This window comes from Lates calcarifer, linkage group LG12, assembly GCF_001640805.2.
Source record: "Lates calcarifer isolate ASB-BC8 linkage group LG12, TLL_Latcal_v3, whole genome shotgun sequence".
Classification (NCBI taxonomy): Eukaryota; Metazoa; Chordata; class Actinopteri; family Centropomidae; genus Lates; species Lates calcarifer.
In genome coordinates, this window is record NC_066844.1 from 131,516 (window position 1) to 156,199 (window position 24,684).

At 45.2% G+C, this 24,684-nt stretch overlaps 4 protein-coding genes across 4 annotated transcripts; 1 reads left to right on the forward strand and 3 right to left on the reverse strand.

The window, feature by feature from the left end:
* Window positions 1-51: 51 nt before the first annotated feature.
* Window positions 52-4,236, reverse strand: cnbpb (CCHC-type zinc finger, nucleic acid binding protein b). The gene is given in 6 exon segments (XM_051074501.1): window positions 52-987; window positions 1,304-1,502; window positions 2,251-2,290; window positions 2,292-2,317; window positions 2,664-2,780; window positions 4,086-4,236. Coding segments are annotated over 5 exon segments (486 nt in total). The 5' UTR covers window positions 2,767-2,780; window positions 4,086-4,236; the 3' UTR covers window positions 52-869.
* Window positions 4,237-5,354: 1,118 nt separating this feature from the next.
* Window positions 5,355-8,329, forward strand: LOC108890696 (pyruvate dehydrogenase [acetyl-transferring]-phosphatase 1, mitochondrial-like). Its single transcript, XM_018687676.2, is given in 6 exon segments — window positions 5,355-5,473; window positions 5,476-5,588; window positions 5,666-6,085; window positions 6,492-6,592; window positions 7,070-7,638; window positions 7,731-8,329. Coding segments are annotated over 6 exon segments (1,554 nt in total). The 5' UTR covers window positions 5,355-5,397; the 3' UTR covers window positions 8,006-8,329.
* A 156-nt stretch (window positions 8,330-8,485) lies between these two features.
* Window positions 8,486-18,898, reverse strand: LOC108890681 (RNA-binding protein 39). Its single transcript, XM_018687657.2, has 15 exons — window positions 18,760-18,898; window positions 14,153-14,215; window positions 12,182-12,231; window positions 11,723-11,911; window positions 11,405-11,421; window positions 10,847-10,875; window positions 10,474-10,626; window positions 10,228-10,365; window positions 10,071-10,136; window positions 9,776-9,980; window positions 9,611-9,697; window positions 9,399-9,510; window positions 9,130-9,235; window positions 8,972-9,050; window positions 8,486-8,894 (listed from the first exon to the last, which is right to left on the reverse strand). The coding sequence occupies exons 2-15, from the start codon at window positions 14,201-14,203 to the stop codon at window positions 8,791-8,793; spliced, it is 1,386 nt and encodes a 461-aa protein (XP_018543173.1). The 5' UTR covers window positions 14,204-14,215; window positions 18,760-18,898; the 3' UTR covers window positions 8,486-8,790.
* Window positions 18,899-20,898: 2,000 nt separating this feature from the next.
* tsen2 (TSEN2 tRNA splicing endonuclease subunit) lies at window positions 20,899-24,669 on the reverse strand. The gene is made up of 12 exons (XM_018687679.2): window positions 24,159-24,669; window positions 23,811-23,877; window positions 23,684-23,723; window positions 23,333-23,589; window positions 23,159-23,271; window positions 22,999-23,073; window positions 22,813-22,863; window positions 22,579-22,723; window positions 22,453-22,489; window positions 21,819-21,930; window positions 21,648-21,737; window positions 20,899-21,120 (listed from the first exon to the last, which is right to left on the reverse strand). Exons 1-12 carry the CDS (start codon window positions 24,327-24,329, stop codon window positions 21,061-21,063), a joined length of 1,218 nt encoding a protein of 405 aa, XP_018543195.1. The 5' UTR covers window positions 24,330-24,669; the 3' UTR covers window positions 20,899-21,060.
* Between the last annotated feature and the right edge of the window lie 15 nt (window positions 24,670-24,684).

Genomic DNA, 24,684 nt, shown 5'->3' on the forward strand with positions numbered 1-24,684 from the left:
GAACTCTTGTTTTGTTGTTGTTGTGAAATAAACAGATCAGACAGACGTGTGTCTCAGCTCCGTCCTCTTCCTCCTCCTCCATGTTTTTATTGTCAGGTTAAACTTACAGTCTGCAGTACAACCAAATGACATTTTTACAGTAGCTCTAAGTGATATATTGTACAAAAATAACATTTGGATTTTTTTGTGAAAACATTCACCTCTCCCCAAACTGAAAATTGTTGTTGTTTTTTTAAAATGTGTTTTCTTATTGTTATTATTAGTTTTTGTCTCTGTCGGTGCGTCGCTCCCTCCGGTCCAAACAGCAACATAACGCACTTATAAAACATGAATAATTAATGTTCCTGTTGTCGTCTGCTGTGGTCTGCTCTGATTGGCTTGTTCATCCTGTGAGGTGATTGGCTGTTTGCTGGAGGTGGAACCAATCACGTTTCTTTCAGACAAACTCGGCTTTGTCCAGAAAATAGAAAATAAAGTTAATGTTGGAAGATAAAAACTTCCGTCGCTTATTTTTCCCTCCGTTATAGTCCCGCCCACTTTAGGACTGAGGGGAGGGGCTTAACTTGTTTTTTTAAATCGTTGTACTCTCTCAGCCAATTGGCTGGGCAGAAAGTATTCTTAAACAAAGCTTTGAACGTCATGACACTGCTACCGAACTAAAAACACAGATTCTGTTTGTTCTTTTAGAAATGCAAAAGAAATGTTTGTTTTTTTAGTGTTTGCCCCTCCTCCTCCCTCCGCCCGCTCTGACTGGCTGCTGTGAGGCTGGCTGACAGGCCTCTGGACCAATGAGAAGAGGAGGGTCAGAGGGAATGAATAAAGAGAAATAAAGAAGAGATGAAAGAGGGCGAGGTGGGGTGATGCGGCAGCTAGGCAGTGGCTTCAATGGTGCACTCCTTGGCCAGGTGACCCGACTTCCCGCAGTTATAGCAGTTCAACTCCGACGCCTTACTGCAGTGCACTGCAACATGGCCGATCTCCCCGCACCTGCAGCAAACACAGACCAGTTAGATTGGTTGGACTGGTTCAGACTGGTTACGATATTTACTCAATCAATCACTCAATTAATCAAAAACTCAACTAAATCAACCTGTAGCATTAGCTCACCTGTAGCTGTTAGCTTACCTGTAGCCATTAGCTCACCTGTAGCTGTTAGCTTACCTGTAGCATAAGCTCACCTCTTGCTGCTAGCTCACTTGTAGCATTAGCTCACCTGTCGCTGTTAGCTGACCCGTAGCCGTTAGCTCAACTGTAGCCGTTAGTTCACCTGTAGGCGTCAGGTGCCCTGTAGCTGTTAGCTCACCTGTAGCATTTGACCTTCTCACAGCACTTCTGGATGTGTCCAAAGCCACCACAGGAGTAGCACTTCTGCTCGTGGGCGTGGTTGCAGTCCCGTGCCATGTGTCCAGCCTTCCCACAGTTGTAGCACAGCTGTTCTCGCTCCTTCTTCGGCTCCTTGCAGTCTCTGGAGATGTGACCTCCTCTGCCACAGTTATAACAGGCTGCAGAATGACAGCAGGTTAAGGATCAGGTACAGGTAATGCTCAGGATTTACACAGATGATCAAACTAAACTGGCTCCTGTTCAACATCTACATGATTCCTCATTAGACAGATTAACAGGACGATATCAGCAGGTGACTCTGGTTCCACACAGGTGATACAGTTTAACCTGGTTTATACCTTAAACTGCATTTAACCAGATATCATCAGCCTGAGACCAAGACTAACTAAATCCAGAACTACAGGAGGATCATCTCTAACAGTTCAGGGTTAACCACAAAACCTCTGACCTGCAGCTACGAACCTGTTACTCCTGTTAGTCCAGGTTAGTTAAGTGTTAGTTAACCATTAGTTGTGGGTTAGTTAAGTGTCAATCCTAGGTTAGTTAAGTGCTGAAAGCATCTTTAAAATCTTGTTCTGAACGTTGTTCTTGATGAAATGAGGAAACAGATTTAAAGGTGAAAACTTCTCGGGTCATGAAGCAGAGATTTTCCTCCTCAGTGTGAAGAACTACAGACGTCAGAAGTTTTCTGTGTCAGGTTCGAGTGTGTGTCAGGTTTTAAACTGAGATAATAAATCTGTGTAGTCCTCTTTAACCAGTCTGAAAATGTGTGTGAAGATCTTTTCACTGAGACATTATGAGGACGTTTGGCCGTTGACTCAGAATCTAAACTGATTTTCCACCAGTTGACACCTGCGTCACCTGAGACAGCAGGTAGGTTTTATAGACTGACAGGTGTGTCCTCACCATCCTCTGTCCTCTCACAGTCTCTGGCGACGTGTCCGAAGCTCCCCGCACCGATAACAGAACAGATCTGAAACACGACACACGACAGCAGCTGTTGACGCTTCTGTCCAGATGTTTCACAGAGCATCAGAAAAACAACATCTGCAACACGTGATGTCAGGACGTCTGATCAACATGGACAAAAAAACAAATAACTACCCATTAAAAACAAACAGTAACAGAAGACTGAGGAACCTGACGAAGACCTGAAGGTGTTGACTCCTCAGATCTCAGTCTGATCCAGATTACAGGACTTAAGGGGTCTGATGTGAACCTGCCTGATTCCACAGGGACCTTCAGAGGTCTGAGGTCCTGGTCTGGACTCTGAAGGTTTTGCTGTTGTGGCTCATCAGTGTGTGTTTGTGTAAAGTCACCTTTGCCTCTGCCACGACCTTTCCCTCGTCCTCGGCCGGCGCTCGGACAGTTCTTCACCCAGTGGCCGCTACGGCCACAACCGAAACACTCATTACTGCTCATCACCACGACGATGGCTACAGAGACACAGGTCAGAGGTCAGAGGTCAAACCAAAGGAAAATACAAGAGACTCACAGAAACTTCACCCAACCAGGTCCAGACCAGGGACTCCCAGGGTCTGGACCCTGTAGTCCTGATCTGTAATCCAGTCTGAGGCACAGAGAGGAACAGCTGGTCTAAGTCAGATCCAGATCAGACCTGACACCAGCTCAAGTTTTACAATTTTTATAAGCAGCTATAAAATAAATCAACATGAACATGAATGAACCTGCAGCTCCGATCAGCTGATGAGAAATGATGATTATTGATCATTGGGACGCAGTGAAATAACAGCTGGTTCTTCACAGAAACCTGATCCAGATCCTGGAGCTCCTGATCCAGAACTCTGAGCTTAACAAGAGCCTGTGATCAGCTGATCCTTCCTCTGAACCACAGACTCATAAACAAACATCCTGATCAGCTGATCTGAGTTCAGTATGAAGCATCACAATAAGAGCCTCCGTAGTTTTAGATAAAAAGAGAACCAATCAGGTTAATGTGTAATAATCAGTGATGCGTTCAGGTGCAGCTTGTTGTTCTTCTGTGTTGTGTCTGTTTTTACTGAGAAGCTGAACTACTGATCATATTGATCAGTTTAGTCTGAGAGGAAGTGGAGTTTTCTGATTAAACAATGACTTTAAATGATCAATCATCAGAGTTTCAGCTTCTGATCAATATCATTATTGACTGATTTTATTTTTCCAATGAATCGATTCTGTGAAACTTCACGTCTTAATAAAGTTTTATCTACATCTGATCAGTGACAAATAAAAACTAATGACCTAATCGATCAGTTCATTGATTATCCATTTCTGATTAGTGTTGATGGTCTGATCAGATCTGGGGCCAGACCTGACCTGTAGGTCCTCAGAGACTCGGACCAGTCTCAGCTGGTTCCTCTCCCTCAGACCGTTAACCAGCACCACCCCCCGGGCTGCCCGCGGCCTCACGCCGTCAACGGGCCGCCGGAGGAGCCTCCGCTCCGGGAGAAGCTTCGCTTCCCCCTGGGAGGAGGCTCCCCCTCCGCCCGGACTCTGCGGGTCTCCCCGCGGTGTGTGTGCGGGGGGAGGCGGCCCATCCACAGGCCCGGCGCTGTCATGTTGTCAGCTAGCCCGTTAGCAGCTTAGCATCTGCTCCAGAGCGAAATAAACAGCGGGAGAGTCCGCTCCGCAGCGCCTCCTCTCCGGGCGGCACACCGGGATGAAGCGGCCCCGCGGCCCGGCGGCGATGAGCCTCCCGCGGGGAGAAAAGAGCGGATCGATCGGTCGGAGCTCAAACTCACCTCAGACCCCGAAACTGTGGATGTTTGTTTTCTATCCTCCTCTGCGCCACACGCGGTCTGCACACGGCCCACACACACACACACACACACACACACACACACACACACACACACACACACACACACACACACACGCACACACTGCTGCGTTCAGGTACACATGTTATGAAAACACGGGACGTGGATCTGATGTGAGGTCGCCTCCTGAACCTGGATCCGCTGGTAAATTAAAAACTAATAAAGTTTCTTTGTTTGAATCTGAACCTCAGACTCTCTCCTCCTCCTCTGAACCTGATTCCGCTCTGAGTAAAAATTATTTCTGTCATAAAACTTTGAATCTGTTTTTGTATTTATGAGTTTGGGAGATGTTCCTGAACGCATCATGTGCACACGGCCCCAGCAGAGAGGGGCGGGGCCGCGCACGCACAGCTCTCAGCTGTTCAGTTCCAGTTGTTGTGTTTTTTAAATAAACTTTTAAAGCGTTAAAATGAAAAAATAAACAGAAAAAAGTTTTAAAGTTTCAGATTCTTTAATCAGCTGAAAGCTGAAGACAAAATAACACAACAGATAATGAACAACAACAATAAACTCTGACTTCTGTTTAAATCTAAATGTTCCTCACAGAACGTCTGTGGCTCCTCCTCAGATGGAGAATGTTACTGTTCCACAGAGAAACATTCACATTACTGTTTCATTATTTCAGATCTTGAATTTGCTTTTTGTTTGTTTGTTTGTTTGTTTGTGAAAAATCTTCAGTTTAGTAAAAATAAAATTTGAGATTTGCAAACTTTTTTTTTCTTCCACCAGCTTCCACAAAGTCCTTGTGTTCACCTGCAGGTCACAAACACCTGGTGGGTGGAGGTGGGCGGGGCTTCACAGTGAGCAGCAGGTTTAATAGTTAACTGATTACTGAGAGAGAAAACTGTCAAAGGTCAGAGACAGAACCAAAGAAACAGTCTGAGAGAACAAACTGCAATAGCTTCACCTGGCCGCCTTCACCTGACCAGCTTCAGCTGATCAGAGGAGGACAAGTGAACGAGGACCTGAACGAACACTCGGTGAGTTTCAGCTTCACTGAACTTCACCTTTGACAGAAAAACATCTGAGGTGGAGGTAAAGAGAAAAACCTGTTGGTTCTTGTGTGTCTGTATGTCCCAGTACGGACTGGTCCTGAATGAAAATTAACTGCTGATATTTTGCTGGAAGCTGAGGTTTCATCTGTGATGAGACCAGGAGGATACTGATTCTCCTCCTGATTCTCCTCCAGGTTTTATTCTGCTGGTTCTCCTGCTGGATCTCCTGCTGAGTGGTCATGTTGGGGAGAACAGGAACCTTCAGTGGATGTTGCAGGTTCGAGCTCCAGCAGTGCCGCTCCCTCTCCTCCTCCCCCCCCCCTCTGACCTCTCCAGACTCCATTACCCAGAAGGCAGTGGGAGCAGGAGGTACAGGGTGGGGCAGGAGGCAGGACAGATGAGCTCAGGTCAGATCAACAGGATCCTGAAGGTGAGACAAACCCGTCATTCAAGCTGCCAATCAAGCGATCGGTCAAACTATTGATCTGTTGTGTCATCTGTTGCCAGGCCAACGAATACAGCCACACCCTCCCCAGAGGCCCTGCCTCCCACGGTATCCTGGGTTTCCATAGCAACATGTTGCCATCCAACCACCCTGGGGAGGACCGCCGCAGCAGCGCCACCTGCCTGCCGGGCCGCGGAGGCGTCCTTCTTGGTGTGTTCGACGGCCACGCGGGCCCGGCGTGCGCCCACACCGTCAGCCAGAGGCTCTTCTACTACATCGCTGTGGCAACGCTGCCGCTGAGGACACTGGCGGAGATCGAACGGGCAGTGGAGGAGGAACGGGCCGTACCGCCACTGCTGGAGTGGCACAAACACCCCCAGGATCACAGCTGCCCCGACGGAGGAGCAACCTCCTTCCACAGCCTCCGACACTACTGGCAGGAGAGGCTGGAGGACGAAGACCAGGAGGAGGAGCAGGAGGAGGTAACCACAACTCCAGAGATGAGATCCATAAACCAGACTGAAGGTCTTCACAGGTCCAGAATCTTAGATCCAGTAATGGACCACAGGCAAACCTGAACCTCACATTCATGAAATAAAACTCACTAGACCTGATGAAAATAATTTGGACCAAGTCTGACTCAGGTCTCAGGTCCTGGGTCGCCTCAGGTCCTGAGTCTCAGTTTTAGGAACCATGTGAACCTGTGAAGACCTCAGGTACTGACCACTTCTCAATACCTGGTTCTCACCAGGACACATCAGACCTCAGTCAGTCTCAGTCTGTTCAGGTTTCAGTTTTGATTTATGTCAGATGTTCTGAGTCCTCGTCAGCTTTGAAGCTCTCGCATGCTGTGATGTTATCATCTGTCTTCTCTCTGATTCGCTGTAGGATGGCGGCAGGGTGACATCGGCATTGGTGAACGCTTTCCGTCGCCTCGACTACGACCTGTCTGTGGAGGCCCAGGTCCACCTGTCAATGTCCTCACCCAGGTCCTGATTCTGTTACAAACCAAAGACCGGTTTGATTTGTCTTCACATGACCTCACAGACAGAGGATGAACCCAGAGTCCTGGTTCTAAATGTCTGAGTCAGTCTGTGGTTCTGTTCCACCACAGGAACTGAACGACTTGTTACCTGCAGCTTCATGTAACCTGAACCTGTGAGAACCAAGTTCTAGATTCTACCTGGTTTTCTCTGATACTCCTCCTCCATAAACATGGTTCAGGCTCTGTTCTAGTTCCTGAACCTAAATTTAAACCGCTGAGATCATTTGGACCAAATATGGATAGAACCAAGGTTCAAGAATCCAGAACAGAACTGGTTCAAGAACCACAAATAATCTGGTGGAGAGGAGGTAACACTTCTGTAAATCAGATCATTGCAGATGAAACGTGACTGTGACCTGGTTTTCATGTTGTGTTCAAGGTTCAGTTCGTCAGCAGCTGAATCCTCCCTCTCTGTCCACAGACGGGTGTCTCTCCCTGGGGAGGGGTTGTCTCTGTCCTCCCCCCTCCGGGTGGCGCTGTCCGGCTGTACTGCTTGTGTCGCTCACATCTCCAATGGTGTCCTGCATGTGGCCAATCTGGGCGACAGTCGGGCTGTTCTGGGCGTCCAGGAGCCAGATGGGCGTTTTTCAGCATTCAGCCTCACCAACGACCACAATGCACAGAACCCTGATGAGCTTCAAAGGATCCTGGGGGAACACCCGCCGTCAGAGAGCAGGACTGTGGTCCGCCACGACCGCCTGCTGGGTCTGCTGCTGCCGTTCAGGGCATTTGGAGATGTCCGCTTCAAATGGAGCCCAGAGATGCTGAGCCGAGTCTATGAAACCCGACCGGACGTCCTGTCTGTGGTCAGCGAGGCCGTCCGAACACCACCGCCCCACTACCTGACCCCGCCGTACCTGAGCGCCCAACCAGAGGTCACCCAACACCGTATCAGACCTGCTGACAAGTTCCTGGTCCTGGCAACTGACGGACTCTGGGAGCTGATGCATCGACAGACGGTGGTCCAGCTGGTGGGGGAACAACTGACAGGTGAGAGAACTGAGATCTATCTAAAGTCTAAACATCTGGTTCTAAAGAGAACATCTGGCTCTAAACCAAACATCTGGTTTGTCCTTGTTCAGGTCTTCAGCAGCAGAGACCCATAATTCCTTGCTTGGGCATGACACTGAGTGGCCTGCAGCGCCTCCTGCTGGAGAGGAGGGGGAGGGTTATGTCGGTGCTGGAGGACCAGAACACCGCCACCCACCTGCTCCGTCACGCTCTGGGGGATGATGGATATGGAGCAGTGGCTCCAAACCGCCTGGCGAAGATGCTGAGTCTGCCAGCAGAGCTGGCGAGGCGATACCGTGACGACATCACCATCACCGTGATACACCTGAATGAGCCTGACTTCTAACCACACCTGAAAGTTTACCTGCTCATTGACCAAGTGACAAATCAACTTGTTTTTACTCTGAACTTTGTTACATTTCTCCTCTTAAATAAAATAAACATCATGTTTCTTCCTCCAAATCAGGTGTTTCTATTTTTTTGTCCAAACATCAGTCTGAGATGAAACTGTTCTCAGATCAGTGGAAAAATATTTACATGTAATATTGATTTGTATTTCAATTTTTGTAGTTTAGTCTGTAAATCGTTTATTGTTCAGGTCATGATCAGTATTTAATATGTAGAATTTATTTATTAACACAAACGAAAATAAATAAATATCAAACCATTCCGACCCTTCACAGTGATTGAATAACAATAATTATAAAACTTTGACGACCTCCTCACTCCTGTATCACAGGTGTCAGGTGAGGCCACACCTCCCAGCCAATCAGAATCCAGTACTCAAAATAACTTCCTGTAAGCAGAAGAAGACGCAACAGCTCAGTGATTTCAAAATAAAATTTAATCAACTTTTTTACAAAATCAAATCTCAATTAGAAAAACATTAAATACCAAACAGCTTCAAATCAACCAATCAGCTAACACCACCTTCATCTTCATCAGCCCGCCTCCTCACAGCTCACAGAGCTCAATCATTGGACGATACTCAGAGGGGGCGGGGCAGAAAAAACAAAAACTAACAGCATTTCCAGACCTGAATTGTCTGTTCGACCAATATGAGAGGAGGATACCAAAGAGGGGCGGGCTCTAATGTTCAGTGTCCAATCAGAGGGCAGTGTCATTGGTGAGTCACCGTCGTGGGGGCGGGGCCAGCAGCTGTGTGGTGGTGACGGACTCAGGAAACAGGTTGTGGTAGGTGGGCAGAGGGACGTACGCCGCTGTGATCATCTTACCTGAAAGACAGGTGAGAAATCAGAGCTGCTCTCTGATTGGTCAATAGCACAGAGTGTCATGTGACAGGAAGTTTTACCAGCAAAGTATCTTCCGTGGAGGGCGTTAACGGCGGCCATGGCAGCCGGGATCGACGGACACTTGACATAGACGTTTCCCTGAAAACAAGCAGAGGTCAGAGGTCAAATGGAGAGGTCAGAAAGCTGCAGTATCGTTCAGGTCAGAGGTCAGGTTTACCTCAGGAGAGTTTTTGTCAACGTAGATGTGAACGACTCCTCCATGCTTGTTACACTCCTCTATGACATCATGCTGAATGTCAACTTCCCAACCAGGAGTCTCCTCACTGCAACACACACACACACACACACACACACACACACACACAGAAACTGAAACTTAATGCTGAGAAACTGATCAATAACAGACAGACAGGTGTGTGTACAGACAGGTGTGTGTAAAGACAGACAGGTGTGTGAAGGGAGAAACAGACAGACAGGTGCGTTTACCTGTTGGGGTTGAACATGTTGGACAGCTGGAAGCAGTGTGTAGCGAGAGGCTGAGAGGGAAGATTTAGAGCAGCAGAGTTCATGTTGATGTTGAGAGCTGGATTCATAGCAGCTGCAGGGAGAGAACACACAACAGGTTAGACTGAGTTTCACCTGTTGGTTCACTTGTCAGTCATCATGCAGAGTGGTGGAGGTGATGAAGGTGTGGTTACCTGACACGGCAGCCATGGCTCCGATAGCGATGGCTCCGCTCATCTGCAGAGCCTGCTGAGCAGCAGGAGGGATCTGTAGACCTGTACCTGAAACACACAGCACACCTGACAGTCAGGATCACAGGTGGATGATGATGTCAGCAGGTGGAGGTTGGACCTCCTCACCCTCAGCGAGTCGGGCCATGAGCTGCAGTCTCCCGGTGGTTCCCAGGTCAATGCCGGTGCGTTCGAGCTCGTCGCTGTCGAGGAAAGAAGAGGCGGTGGAGGCATCGGTCCGCTCCGTCACGTGACCAACCTTCATGGGCCGACCGGCCAGCTCAAAGCCGTTCAGCTGCTCCAGAGCTTTCTTAGCACACTCTGCATCTGCAAACTGATGCACAGGAGGCAACCTGTTAGAGCCTGGAGAACCTAGAGAACAGTGAGCTACAGTTTAATGAAGTAATGAAGATGACGAACTCACAGTGATGAAACCGTAGCCTTTAGATCGTCCAGTCTCACTGTCCATCATCAGCTGGATGCTCTCGATCTGACAGACAACAGGAAGCAGCTGTTACACACCTGAGTGTATTAGGTGGGTAATTGTGTGTCAGTGTGTAGTTGTGTAGTCAGTTGTGTACCCGTCCAAATGGCTCAAAGATTCCTCTCAGCATCTCCTCTGTGATGTTGAAGTGCAGAGAGCCGACGTACAGTCTCATTGGTCCTGACGTTCCTTTCTGCAGGTTGTTGGCTGCAGCTGCTGCTCGGTTCTTCTCTGCCTGACAACAGGTCAAAGGTCAAAGGTCAACGTTGGTCCACTGGTCACCTGACAATTAACTGTGTGTGCCTGTGTTTACCTGTGTGTACCTGTGTATACTTGTGTTTACCTGTGAGGCCTGTACGATGATGGGAACTCCCAGCAGCCTTTGCCCTGTCAGTCCGATGGCCAGAGGAACTGAGTTCGCCTCCACAAACTCAATGTAGGCTATGCCCTTTGACCTGCGGGAGTTCCTGTCAGAGATCATCCTCACGTCCCGCACCTGCACAGGGACCACAGCAACTGTTACTATGGCAACCGACCAACCAATAAACACCACCTGCATCTCTGACAGGGTGGAGACAGTCTGCTAATACCCTGATGATGATTCTCCACATTTTAAACGGAACCAGACATTTGTTAACAGTGATAATGTTTTATTAACTAAATGATTGAACGGTATTACTGATCAGTATTGATCGCGATAATGAACGTTTGATCACCTTCCCCACAGCAGAGAAGAACTCCTCATCTGCCATCATCACATCATCATCATCATCATCATCATCATCATCATCATCATCATCATCACATCATCATCATCATCATCATCATCATCATCATCATCATCATCATCATCATCATCATCATCATCATCATCATCATCATCATCATCATCATCATCATCATCATCATCATCATCATCATCATCATCATCATCATCATCACCTTCATCATCATCATCATCATCATCATCATTCATCATCATCATCACCATCATCATCATCATCATCATCATCATCATCATCATCATCATCATCATCATCATCATCATCATCATCATCATCATCATCATCATCATCATCATCATCATCATCATCATCATCATCATCATCATCATCATCATCATCATCATCATCATCATCATCATCATCATCATCATCATCATCATCATCATCATCATCATCATCATCATCATTCATCATCATCATCATCTGAACCTGAACGCCTCCTCCTCTCTCACCTTACTGGACTCTTCTCCTTCCTGAACGGACTCTTACTCCTGGACCGCCGCCGGCTGCAACACACACACATTATTATTATTAGTTGTTACTGTTGTTGTTTGTTGTAGGAGACAAACCTATATTAGTGTAAGAGTGTCAGTCGCTGCAGACAGGATTTGAACGTTTTAATCCTGAGTTTCAGTCTGACTAGAAACTGATTATCCATCAGTGAAACACCACATTCAGTTTAATTTGATGTGTAACAGTAACTCTGAACATTCTGACAGAAACAGACTGATTATTATGAATCTGATTGTCATTATCTACAGTCTACAGACTCTGTGAGTCTGTGATCTGTCTGTGATCCAGACTCACTGTTTGTGGTGGTCTCTGTAGCGCCCCCCCCTCTCTCGACTGCGGCTGTGGCGGCGCTCTCGGCTGTGGCTGCGACTCCTCCGTCTGTCTCGGCTACGGCTGCGTTTACGCTCTCGGCTGCGGCTCCTCTTCCTGTCGCGGCTCTTGCTGTGCTTCCTGTCGCGGCTGCGGCTGCGACTTCGCTTCTTTCTGTCAGACACACAGCAGCCAATCACAGTACGGCCTGAGCCGGGGGTCAGGAAGTACTGATCTGAGGTCAGACACGTTATTGGTTACCGTTCATTTACTGGATATAAAACCATGAGTTTTACTCTGAAGGTGAGGTTTGATAAAGCGGGCATCGTCTTATATCAGACAACATCAGAGTCACATGGTCTTCTCCAGAGAGTGATGCATTATGGGTTGTTTGTAGCCTTCATGTTGTTAAGCTAACCAGTGTTGACAGCCAGGTGCAGGTACCTCTTGCTGCGCTCCTCCTGTCCGTCGAGGCTCGGGGCCTTGGTGTCCTCCTATCAGGTTTGACAGAGAACAGCATGAGGAGGCAGACGCAACATTCAGGTGTCAGGGAGGGGGGAAGGAGGGGGAGGCAAGAGAGAATATAAACACAATTTAATGAGTCACATTCAAACAGGCTGTTCTGTGAGGGGGGAGGGGTTTGGAGGTGGGGTGGTCAGAGGTCAGAGGTCAGTCTGGGTCAGTCAGTCGGTCCCAGGCTGCAACCTGGGCCCTGGGGGTGGGGGTGGGGGGTGGGGGTGGGGGTCAGTGAGGCTGGAGCTCCGGCAGCAGACAGACACTCCACAGTCGAGCTCTTCTTCAGCCATGTGGATGCTGTGCTGGGTTTGGACTCGTCTGAAGGGCCCTGAAGCAGACAGGAGTCTTAGTCAGCCCAGAACCAGAACCAAGGACACACCCTCTACACTAGACCTCACCCTCACCTGTTAACCTGTTCAGGGAACACACCTGTCAGCTCAGCATGTTTCAGTCCTCTGACATCACATCTCAGACTTTTACTAATTTCCTTCCTCCAGACGTCAACACACTCTCAGACTGCTTCCTGTTTATCTGTGTACAGGTGTTACTGCGTACAGGTTACACCTGTGTGCAGGTGTTACCTGGGTCTCTCTGAATGCAGACACACAACCTCAGGTTTATTTTTACATCTGAGACAAACCAAAGGTGCATGTTGCCGTGGAGACTGGACGGTTTCTCTTGAGGACGTGTTGTAGCCTGTGAGGAAGGTAACCGCTCTGATGTCATGAAGACATTAGAGGTAATAATCAGTACTAGATTCTGATTGGATGGACTGAAACATGTTGGAACACACCAGGTGTTTGTTACCTGCGTCACACCTCACACCTTTAAACTTCCTGCAGAGCTGCTGACACTTCTCTCTGACCAATCTGAACTCACCTGCAGCTCACCTTTCTAAGCCCCGCCCACCCCACCCTGTTCTGGTTCCTGACCTCAGATCAGACTTGTCTGCCATTCTGAGTCCCAGCTCAGAGTCAGGATGCAGAATGGTGGTTATGCTAAGCTAACGACTAACTCCAGTGTGATATTTCCTTTCCCATGATCCTCCTCTCTAACACTTCATCTCCCAGCATCCTCAGCTGTTCCTCCTGGGGGGGTGGCATAACCAGGTGACAGTTTACAGTTACTAGGGGAACCACAGTCATGTTACCATGGGGACCACAGTACAGCAATGCATGATGGGGGCTTTTTACTACCTTCATGTTTGTGACAGATCACACTGGCATTCAGGGGAGTAGAGGTGAGAAATCGTTAGGCAAGTCTACAAAGAGAGATAGATGGGCATTTATTCATGACAGTCTGTGAAGGAACGCCATCATCATTATCATCATCATCATCATCATCATCATCATCATCATCATCATCAACATCATCATCATCATCATCATCATCATCATCATCATCAACATCATCATCATCATCATCATCATCATCATCAACATCATCATCATCATCATCAACATCAACATCATCATCATCGTCGTCGTCGCTGTCGTCAGCCTGACTCTGCTGCTCACAGAACAGATCTAAACTTCAGAACACTCACACAGACAGAACCAGGAGTCTGAATCTTTCTTCCTGTTTCCTTCCTAATTTCAGTGTCAGTTCAGACACTAACTTAGTTTATTTGATCAGCACCAGGAGACCTGATAAATACAAGGCCAGAGTCAACAGTGCAGGTGACTCCTCTCACCTGAGCTGCTTCCTGTTATCAACTCATTGAATAGTGACTGTAAACAGAGCAGCTGGTGAACAGATCTGAGGTCACCTTAGTTCAGTTTAGGTTCTGAGGTTTGGAACTGGTTTTAAACTGAGTCCATGTTCATGAGTTCAATCAGCTGTGAGGAGCAGTAGAGTCCGGCTGAGAGTCTCAGGGACAGAGGACAGACCGACTCTCACCTTCCTGTATGGAGCCTCCAGCATCGCCTCGATGTCTAGGTCGTCTGCCATACTGCTGCTGCTCTACACACACAGAGAGAGAGAGAGAGAGAGAGAGAGAGAGAGAGAGAGAGAGGAGAGAGAGAGAGAGAGAGAGAGAGAGAGAGAGAGAGAGAGAGAGAGAGCATGTCACAAAAAGAGACTTAGTTTAATGTAGGGATTCTGTATGTGTGTATGTATATACATACGCATGTATATGTATATATATTTTATTTTGTTTTCTTGTTTTTTTTGTTTTGTTTTGTTTTGTTATTTCTTATCTCATTCTTTATTATTATCTCACTGTATATAGTTATCACTGTATTTACATGTTTCATTTTATGCTTTGGCAACATGTTTTATGTAAAACATCATGACAATAAAGCCAAATTGAAATTGAAATTGATAGACAGAGAGAGTTAATATCACCAATCAAAAAAGGGAAAACTCATATTTGGCTAAAAATCAGTAGAGGTCTTCTTGAAAACACAAAGGATGTTTATTTATGTGCTATTTATTTACCACCCTCAAGCCACAAAGGCTCTGTATTGTTATGTGGGGATTTCAACGCCCGAGCTGGGAAGGAGAAAGATTTTATTGATACAAGTGGTAATAATCATTTCGATGTATCCTTTCTATACCAACCCCCTATTACAAAACTAAGACATAGTTATGACAATATAGTGAATAAAAGTGGAAAAGAAATTTTACAAATGTGCAAAGCCCTGGGATTATACATTGTTAATGGTAGGACGCGTGGCGACTCCCTGGGCAGGTTTACCTACTGCTCTATGTTGGGAAATAGCGTCATTGACTATGCAATCACAGATCTCTACCCAGAAAACATTAAAGCATTCACAGTCTTACCACAACGTCCCATATCAGATCATAATCAGTTTATACTTTACTTGAAAAAAAAAAACCACAGAGACCCAAACCCAGACACATAGTCCTGAAGACAACCTGATACCCCTCCCAAAACACTACAAATGGACAGAGACAAGTCTCACTGACTACACCAATGCATTTAACGACACTAACATCCAAAACACACTAGATACCTTCCCATGTAACCAATATCCAATAAACAAAGATAGCATAAATCTGGCCACAAAAGATTTGAATAATATATTTATGAAATTAGCAAAAGAGTCCAAAATGAAGAAACTAAACCACAAATCAAACAAAAAAGCAATGGTTTGACAGCGAATGTTCCTTTTTCAGGAAGCATCTCAGAAACCTGTCAAATAAGAAACACAATGACCCTAAAAACCAAGAATTGCACCACGAATACCACACAGCACTCAAACAATACAAGAAAATGATCAATCAAAAAAAGACCAAATACACAGACAATGAATTGATCAAACTTGAAAGGGCAATAGATCAAAACTCTTTTTGGAAACTGTGGAGAAAATTAAATTCTACCACATATAAAGATAACATTGCAATACAAAATGGCAATGTTTGGAAAAACTATTTCTCAAATTTATATCAAAATCCAGAACAATACAGTTTAAATACACATCACATATCCATAATTGACAAATTAAAATCATTAGAAGGCAAAATAAAAGACAATCAGAATGGCTTGGACAGTGCAATTACAATGGAAGAGCTACAAGAAAAATTAGCTGAACTAAAAAATGGGAAGGCTTGTGGTATTAATGGTATCAGAACAGAAATGCTAAAACACAGTAGTAATAAACTTAAAAAGGCTATGCTAAAATTATTTAACTTGGTACTAAAGAGTGGTATATATCCTACAATTTGGAACAAGGGAATGATTACTCCCATTTTTAAAAATGGAGACAGTCTGAATCCCAGTAATTATAGGGGTGTTTGTGTAAATTCTAATTTGGGGAAACTGTTTTGTCGTATATTAAATTCAAGAATACTGTCCTACCTGAATGAAAGCAACACACTAAAATAAACACACTAAAGTAAATCCCAGATCGGCTTTATACCCAAACATAGAACAACAGAGCATATACTCTTCATATCCTAATCAAAAAACACGTTCACCAAAAAAATAAAGGAAAAATATATGCATGCTTTGTTGATTTCAGGAAAGCTTTTGATTCGATCTGGCATAACGGTCTTTTCTATCAGTTACTCCAAAATTGGAGGCAAAGTATATGACTTGATTAAATGTAAATACTCAGAAAATGAATGTGTAAAAATCGGACAAAAAAGAACTGAATTTTTCAAACAATGTCGCGGGGTCCATCAAGGTTGCAACATATCCCCAACTCTCTTCAACATATACATCCACCAATTATCAAAACTACTTGAAAACTCCACAGCCCCAGGACTGGACTTAGAAGGAACAGAAGTGTTTACTTTATGCAGATGACCTTATACTGTTATCACAAACAGAACAAGGAATGCAATACTATTTGAACATACTCCATGATTACTGTGAAAACTGGGAAATCAGAGTAAATCTAGATAAAACAAAAATTATGATATTTCAAAAAAAGGCAAGATTACAGTCTAAAAAACATCAATTTCTTTTGGGAGAGACAACATTGAGTCACACAACAGAATATACTGACCTCGGCCTGCTGATCACTGCTTCAGGACATTTTGTTAAGGCTGTAAGTGCCCTGGCAGATAAAGCTCGTAGAGCTTATTACAGCATAAGGAAATCCCTATTCAAACTAAACCTCCCAATAAACATTTGGCTGAAAATTTTCCAAAGTGTTATTGAGCCAATTCTTCTATATGGAAGTGAAGTTTGGGGCTCACTGATCAAACAGGAGCAATAGGACTCAAACCCAGTTGAAAAGGTTCATCTTGAGTTCTGTAAAAACATACTGAGAGTCCACAGAAACTGTCCTAACCACGGCTACAGAGCAGAGCTGGGCCAGTTCTCCCTCTTAATTGAAATTTTAAAAAAAGAACAATCAAATTTTGGAACCATCTGATAGAATCAGACACAGATTCATATCATCACAGATCATTCTTAGAACAACAAAGCTGTATGAACCCAGATCACATTACCTGGAATGGAACAAATGAGAAAATAACATTTCTATATAAAGGTGACACTATAAGAAGAACTCCAAATTCACAAGTAAAACAAATAGATAAAGATAATAAACTCAGATATTCCAAACAGTAGAAAACAGAAATCCAATCAATTAATAAATTAGAATGCTATAATTTACTAGACAGAGAATTCCAATTAGCCCAATATTTAAGCCAAATAAAACATCCTATAAAAAGACAAACAATAACTAAATATAGACTTAGTGACCATAAACTCGCAATTGAAAACCGGACACCAAAAAAGACAATGGCTTCGAAAGATCAAACAGGTGAAATTGAAACAGAAATTCATTTTCTCACAAGTTGCCCAAAATATAAAGAAATTAGAGAAAATGAATTCACCACATTTAGACAAAAAATCCCAAACTTTGTTTCCATCCCAAAAGATCAACAGATTCGAATCCTTCTAGGAGAAGAAAGCTCTGTGATAGACGTGGCAGAAGAGTATGTCACAGCATGTCACACAGAGACAGTTTAATGTAGGGATTCTATATGTGTGTATGTATATACATTCACACGTATATGTATATATTTTATTTTGTTTTCTTGTTGTTGTTTTGTTTGTTTGTTTTGTTATTTCTTATCTCATTCTTCATTATTATCTTATTGTATATAGTTATTGTTGTATTTGTATTTACTGATGTTCTAATGTTCATATGTCATTTTATGCTTTGGCAACATGTTTTATGTAAAATGTCATGACAATAAAGCCAAATCGAAATCGAACTCAGAGAGAGAGAGAGAGAGAGACAGACAGAGAGAGAGAGAGAGAGACAGACAGAGAGAGAGAGAGGAGAGAGAGACAGACAGACAGAGAGAGGGAGAGACAGAGACAGAAAGAGCTTCAGTATCATCTCAGCTGATACAGAAACTGCTCAGATCTACAGAGAAAACGTAAATCCATCTGACACAAGACTGAGACCAGAGTCCTGACTGACACAGACTAACATAAGTAGCGTTCACTTCCTGATTCTGATCTGGTGTTAGAGTCTCCTGAGTTCAGAATCTGGATGAGACCTGATCCCACCTGACCCAGGCCTTACACCTGAACTTAGACCATCAGAAACCAGGACCATGTAAACTGGGATGTGAATATTCCGGGTTCTCGAGGTCTACATAAACACCTGACCAAAACCAGACGTTGTCATGGAGATGTGATGATCCAGGTGAAGCTGGTCTCAAGTCAGTCTGACAGGACGTGGGCTCAGTCATTAAACACCTGTACAGGTAACTTTACACCTGTGAGGGCTGTTAGCTTAGCCGTTAGCTACACAGCTACACCAGCGTCTGTTCCCGCTGAAAGCCACCGGAGTGTATGTGACCTCAGCCGGTTTGAATTCAATGAAACACACCCAAGGGCTCCACACTCACAGCTACCAGCTAACGGCTAGCAGCGGTCAGATAACAGCTAACAGCTAACGGCTAACAGCTAGCAGCTAGCCGGAGCCTCGCAGGCCTCCCGCCGTCTATCTCCGGTATGTACCGGCTCAGCACCGAGTCGGTGGCTGTAACCGGGGGACAGGTAAGAGCTTTACCTGGAAACACAGCGGCTCGGGGGTAATAACCAGCAAATGGTCGGTTACTGTCACTGTTACTTCTCCGTCGTTACCCGCGCGGCGCTACTCTGCGCTGTCAATGGCGCATACAAGGAACTCGACTGTTCTCGCGAGACTTTACTACCGCGAGATCATAACACAGCAGCAGCTCGCTGATCCAAATTCTCAGATGTGAAGATTTCCTGGATCTCATGTTTGTGTTTTGACTGTTGGTCAGAAAAAACACACACCACAACATCTTCATTGTTTCTGGCATTTTATTCACGAATCAATGGAAGGATAAAAAAACATAACACAATTCAGATTCCATGTGTAAGTAATATTAATAATAGTAATCACAGAAATAAAATAATGATGTATGAATAGATGTATTGATAATAATGCAGTTTCACAGTTTTTCCTGTGATGTTTTTCCTGTGATGAATAGGGTTAACCCCTTAGGCCAGATTCTAGAGTCCCTCTACAGGACCAGGACCACAGGATGGAGGACCTACCCAAACAACAAAAACTAACAGTAACCCTAACCCTAACTTACAATTGGAGCTGACTGTGTTTCAGTGTTTATGTCAAACAGTTAAAAAGGTTTGAGGACATTTAGAAACAGAGTCTCCATCAGATTCAATCTAAAGGATCTAAATCATTTTATTTGTGGCTGATAAACTGTCACTGTACTGTCACCACAGTACCTGAGAATATTACTTCTATATTTAAGACAACTGTACAAAGAAAATGAGTAAAATACAAGTAAATGTGTCAATACAACAAAGTAAAAATACTCCATTAAGTAAAAGGCCTATATTTAAAATGTTACTGCAGTAAAAGTACAGAAGTATTATCAGTAGTCCTGATTGTGCTGTAACTGTGACTGATCTCTGATCAGATCATCCATCATTCAGCAGCATGTTACTGTAGCTGCTGCAGGTGGAGCTGATTTAACTACATCAGATACAGTTAATTTAGTCCACTCATTCCCAACCTGGGGGTCGGGCCCCTTTAAAGGGTCACCAGGTAAATCTGAGGGGTCGTCACAGAAACACTAATTAATTGATTTGGGATTTTAATTTTTTCTCTGATCTTTGTATTTGTTGTTTGAAATATTGGATCATTTCAGACGTTTAGGTCAAAGGTCAAAAGGTTTTAAACTTTAACTATTATGTTCTTTTTTTATATAAGACTTTATTGTCATTGTAGAGTAAAAGGTAATACTAATAAACAGCTGTCAGATAAATATAATGTATTTTAGTAATTAAAGTACACTACCAGTAATAAGTTTGGACACACCTTGTCATTGCAAACTTCCCTGCTGTGGGACTAACTGACTGATGGATTATCTTATCATTCAGTGGTTTTTCTTTATTTGTATTATTTTCTACATTGTAGATGAATATTGAAGAATTGAAGAATATGTTTTATAGTTTATATTCTTCAAAGTAGCCACCTTTAGCTTTGATGACATTCATCATACATCATTCCTCTACAGGGGCTGGACTCACTCCTGATGTTAGGGGCTGGACAGGTGTGGACAAGCCCCTCGCTGATCGATGCTGTGATGGAGGATTCACCAGAGGGTTCAAGAGGATCTAATCTTTTTACTGTATTTTTGACTGTTATCATGAGGTTAGGGACATGGAGTCTGAGTGGACCTGTGTGAGTCCATCAAGTTGAAGACATTTAAAGAAACACTCTGAGGAGGTCCTGAACCTGACATATTCTCTATAGAGGTGGAGGTGGAGGCCTCAGGGCAAAGACTGAACCATTTCTCTGTCTGAAATCACAGAGGACATAAGAAACGCTGGGTTTGGGTGAGATTTATCCTGAGACCTGAGGCTCAGGGGATTGTGGGTATGTCCTGGTTGACCCGCCTCTTCATGGTGGTCAGAGACAGGACCTGTGGACTGGCAGACACATTGGTCTGTTGGGTCACCACTTTAGTCCAGGACTGCCCTGAAATAGTCATCATCTTCTCCTCAATGGTCTGGAACAAACATGGCTCTCAGACGATGTGTCCTCAGGACTCTGCTGATCAGGCGGATTATGTTATGCTCAGGTAGGTTGACTGGATCTCAGACTGTGGCTGACAGTTACACCTGCTGTCAATCAAACACTGACACAACTGTGTCTGATAATTATCTTTAATAATAAAAAACCAACCAGTGACACACACCCAGACTGAAACAGACTAAATGTGGTCTCAGCTTCTCTCTTCATGACGTCCATGTTTGTCTTCATGACCCTGAGCTGATGTCATCAGTGACATCGCCTGTTCCTCAAATCAGCCAATCAGATGTCGTCCTGCTCCGCTCGCTCTCTGGAGGAAACCCACCTGCTGACGATCACTTCCTGTCAAGAAAACAAAAATCATCTCTACGCTTCACATTTTATTCATTGCAACAGTGATAGTTTCATTTAAATAATCAACAACAACAAGCAGATTAAATGTTTTTAACAGTTTACTAACAGTTCTCTCTGGAACCTGTTGAACACCAGAGTCACTTTCAACACCCATGAGGAACCTGACGAGCAAACTGAAGAATAAAATCAGCTTTTTGTTTAGAAACAAGTCATCTTTCTCTTTTCAGTCAGGAGACAGTTGTGGTGTCTCCTTCCATCTTAAAGACTTTATCACAGCTGATAAACTCCTGAGGTTCATTCACATGTTAACTGTCCGTCTGCTCTCTCTGGCATCACCACTAGATGGCAGTAAACCTGACACACTGGTCCTAACAGCAGCTGCTCCACATGTTTAAATTGAGTCTGGGTTCAGGTTCAGACACTGAGCTAAAAAACTCAGAAACTCATTTCACTGAACTTTTCATTAGAGAAAAAAAGGCGCTGCTGTTTCTTGTTACACAGTCTCTTCCAGTTACCTGAACCTTCAGTCTGCTCACACACTCAGGTGAGTCCAGCTCAGCCTCTGATTGGTCAGCTGGAAAGATGATGTAACACAACATCAGCTCCTGTGAAACAAACAGAAAATCTTCAGTGTGAAATAAAAAGCAGAACAAAGTCTGATCCGATGAAACCGGACTGCTCGCTACCTTGGAGACGTTGGCGGTGATCCTGCTGAGAGCCGCCAGAGAACGCCACGAAAACGGACGCAATGCAGAGCCCCTGAACGCATCGCCAACCCGCTCAACTACCACTGAGTAACTACAGCGAGAGGAAAGGGACAAATTCAAGACGAGTTTATTAATATAGAACCACAGGTTGACAGATGAACAGAGAAACTTTAACATGAGAAAAAAAACATTTAAATAAGAAAAACTAAAAGAGAAACAGAAACAAGCAGATCAAAAGTTAAAGTTTAAAATCTTGCTGTTTTAAGGTGGTATCCTTTAGTTTCTGCTGTTTTAAGGTGGTATCCTGTAGGTATTACTGTTTTTAAGGCGGCAGTCGGCTGAGTTTGTTTAGCTCAGAACAAGATTTCTGCTGGATTTGATCGTGTCGTGGATTCAAGCTGAGCTCTGACTTTTCATCAGTTTTCTCAGGGAACAGTTCTGATCAGTTCTGTTCAGTTCTCACCAGACAGGGTTAAATTTAATGATATCTGCGTTGTGTGAAAACCAGGATCCCACTATACTCATGAGGACCAAAGTACTGGAGCCCACAGGTTTAAACTGGTTTCAGGTTAAGACTTGGTGAAGGGTCCTCACAGAGACAGGTGTGTTTTACCTTGCATGGTAGAAAGGAGGGCCTTTCCTGTACAACACTGAAAACAGAAACATAAAGTTATTTATGAAGTGATGTTCAAACAGAACTGAATGTGTGTGTGTGTGAGTGTGTGTGTGTGTGTCTTACTAAGGTCAGCGCCATACTTGGCCCCGCCCCCTCCTTTAGGGACCCACCCCCTGCTGCGATAGTAATGATAGGCTGCATATGAGCTGACAAAGTTGGGACGCAGGGACAGGAACTTCCTCCACAGCTCAATGATTGACAGGGGCTCCTGACCAATCACAGCAAAGGACAGCAGTGAGGTAATTTAATGAGGAAGTATATATGTTACTTGGTGCAGGTAGATAGACAGACGGTTACCTGGTGTAGGTAGACAGACAGACAGCCCAGACCATAGACCAGGAAGAAGGCCTGTAGGTGCAAACAGAGAGAGTATGAAGAGGCCACGCCCACTACAGGTGTGATCAACAGGTTGAGTTACAGTCTGTTGATTTAGATTCTGCAGGACCCTGGTCCAGGTGCGTGAGTGCAGTGTTTGTGAGTTACCTCCTCCAGACTGAGCTGCAGATATTCTGACAGAGAGAACGGAGTCCGCCGGACCTCCCTGACCCCCCCACCAACCTGCAGACACAAACCTCAGATTAAACCAGAACTGATCTTTAGAGTACAGCAGTGAGACCTGATCTGGATGCAGGTGAAGACTCACCTCACTGTCAGAGACCACCAGGACAAAACCAGGACCTGGAACCAGAGGCTCAGGATCAGGATCAGGGTTGGAATCTGAGTCCTGGTCTGAGCTGTGATCGAGGTCTTGAGGGTCTGAGGTGAAACCAGTTTCCTCTGTGGTCTGTGGAGTCATGTGACCCAGGGAGAGAACCACCATACCTGCAGCTTCTCTTGGCCTCCGGCTCGACCTCTAACCCCGGCCTCGACCTCTTCATGTGGTGACAGACTCCACCCTCTGGTCGTGGCCCCTCCCCTTCCCCCCTGTGTCCATTCTCCCCCCCTCCCACCTCCCTCCTCACATCCTCCATCTCTACAGGCTGAGAGAGTCGGAGCAGAGTTTGACTGACAGCCTCCTCATCCAATCCCTGAGTAGAGAGGGCTGACCTCGCCCACCTGAGTAGCTCCTCATACCTGGAGGGGGCGGGAAAAATTACAGGATGTGATGTCATTGTGAACAGACAGGATGTGATGTCATTGTGAACAGACAGGATGTGATGTCACTGACCTGGACTCTGAGACAACAGGTAGAAACAAACCTTCGTGCTCTGTAACAGAAACAGTAACCAGCTGACATCAGACAACAGCACTGATTGGACCAGACTGATGATGTCACTGTGTGGGTGTGAACTCACGCTCCCATTGGTCAGAGATGCTGTGGTCTGGTCTGGCTCTGGACAGGATGCCTTTCCCAAAATACCCCTGAGACACAACAAAACAGGTTCAACCTGAGACCTGGTTCCTGATCATGTGGATTAACTCAGACCTGGTCCTAGATCAGGTGGATTAACTCAGACCTGGTCCTAGATGATGTGGATTAACTCAGACCTGGTCCTAGATGATGTGGATTAACTCAGACCTGGTCCTAGATGATGTGGATTAACCCAGACCTGGTTCCTGATCATGTGGATTAACTCAGACCTGGTTCTACACCAGGTGGATTAACTCAGACCTGGTTCTCTGTGATGTGGATTAACTCAGACCTGGTTGTGGATCTTCTGGATGTGATCCGGATGACAGACCAGCACGTGTTGGTTGATGAGCTCCGCCCTGAGCATGGTCCTCTCCCCCGGGCTGTAGCTCACCGGCAGCGGAGCCTCGTACTCCTCCTGGACCCTGGTGCGGCGCCGAGGAGCCCGGAATTCCGCCTGCATGCTGCCGGGACCGGCGGAGACCGGGTCGGAGGTGCTTTGGTCCTCTGCTGGATCCGGACTGGATGTTTCTGCTGAGAAGCGACTCGCGCTGCTAACTGTTAGCTTCTCATCGATTAACCGTTTCAGTCCTGTTCGTTTTTTTCCCGGTCGGTTTTATTTTGCTGTCGGACAGGTGTCACAGAATCTGAGTCCGGGTGGAACCGTCAACGCCTCCCGTCAGTTCCTCCTGCATGGTTCAGTTATTGATTTATCTATAATCTAAATAAATAGATTATTCATCTAAATTTTAGACGGAGTTAAAGAGGAAACAGTTGTATTGATAGTGATGAACCTTAAGTGTCTGCTGTGTGACCGT

Bases quoted from the DNA above. Each gene is read 5' to 3' on its own strand.
- LOC108890681 (XM_018687657.2), bottom strand. From the start codon at position 14,203: ATGGCAGACGACCTAGACATCGAGGCGATGCTGGAGGCTCCATACAGG. The intron at 9,698-9,775 runs GTGAGGAGGTCC...TGTGTGTTTCAG, and splicing joins CATGGCCCGACTCGCTGAGG to GTACAGGTCTACAGATCCCT. The intron at 9,051-9,129 runs GTAAACCTGACC...GCTTGTTTTCAG, and splicing joins TTGACAAAAACTCTCCTGAG to GGAAACGTCTATGTCAAGTG.
- tsen2 (XM_018687679.2), bottom strand. From the start codon at position 24,329: ATGCAGGCGGAATTCCGGGCTCCTCGGCGCCGCACCAGGGTCCAGGAG. The intron at 23,878-24,158 runs GTCTGAGTTAAT...GTTGTGTCTCAG, and splicing joins TCCAGAAGATCCACAACCAG to GGGTATTTTGGGAAAGGCAT. The intron at 23,074-23,158 runs GTGAGTCTTCAC...TTGTGTCTGCAG, and splicing joins TGGTGGTCTCTGACAGTGAG to GTTGGTGGGGGGGTCAGGGA.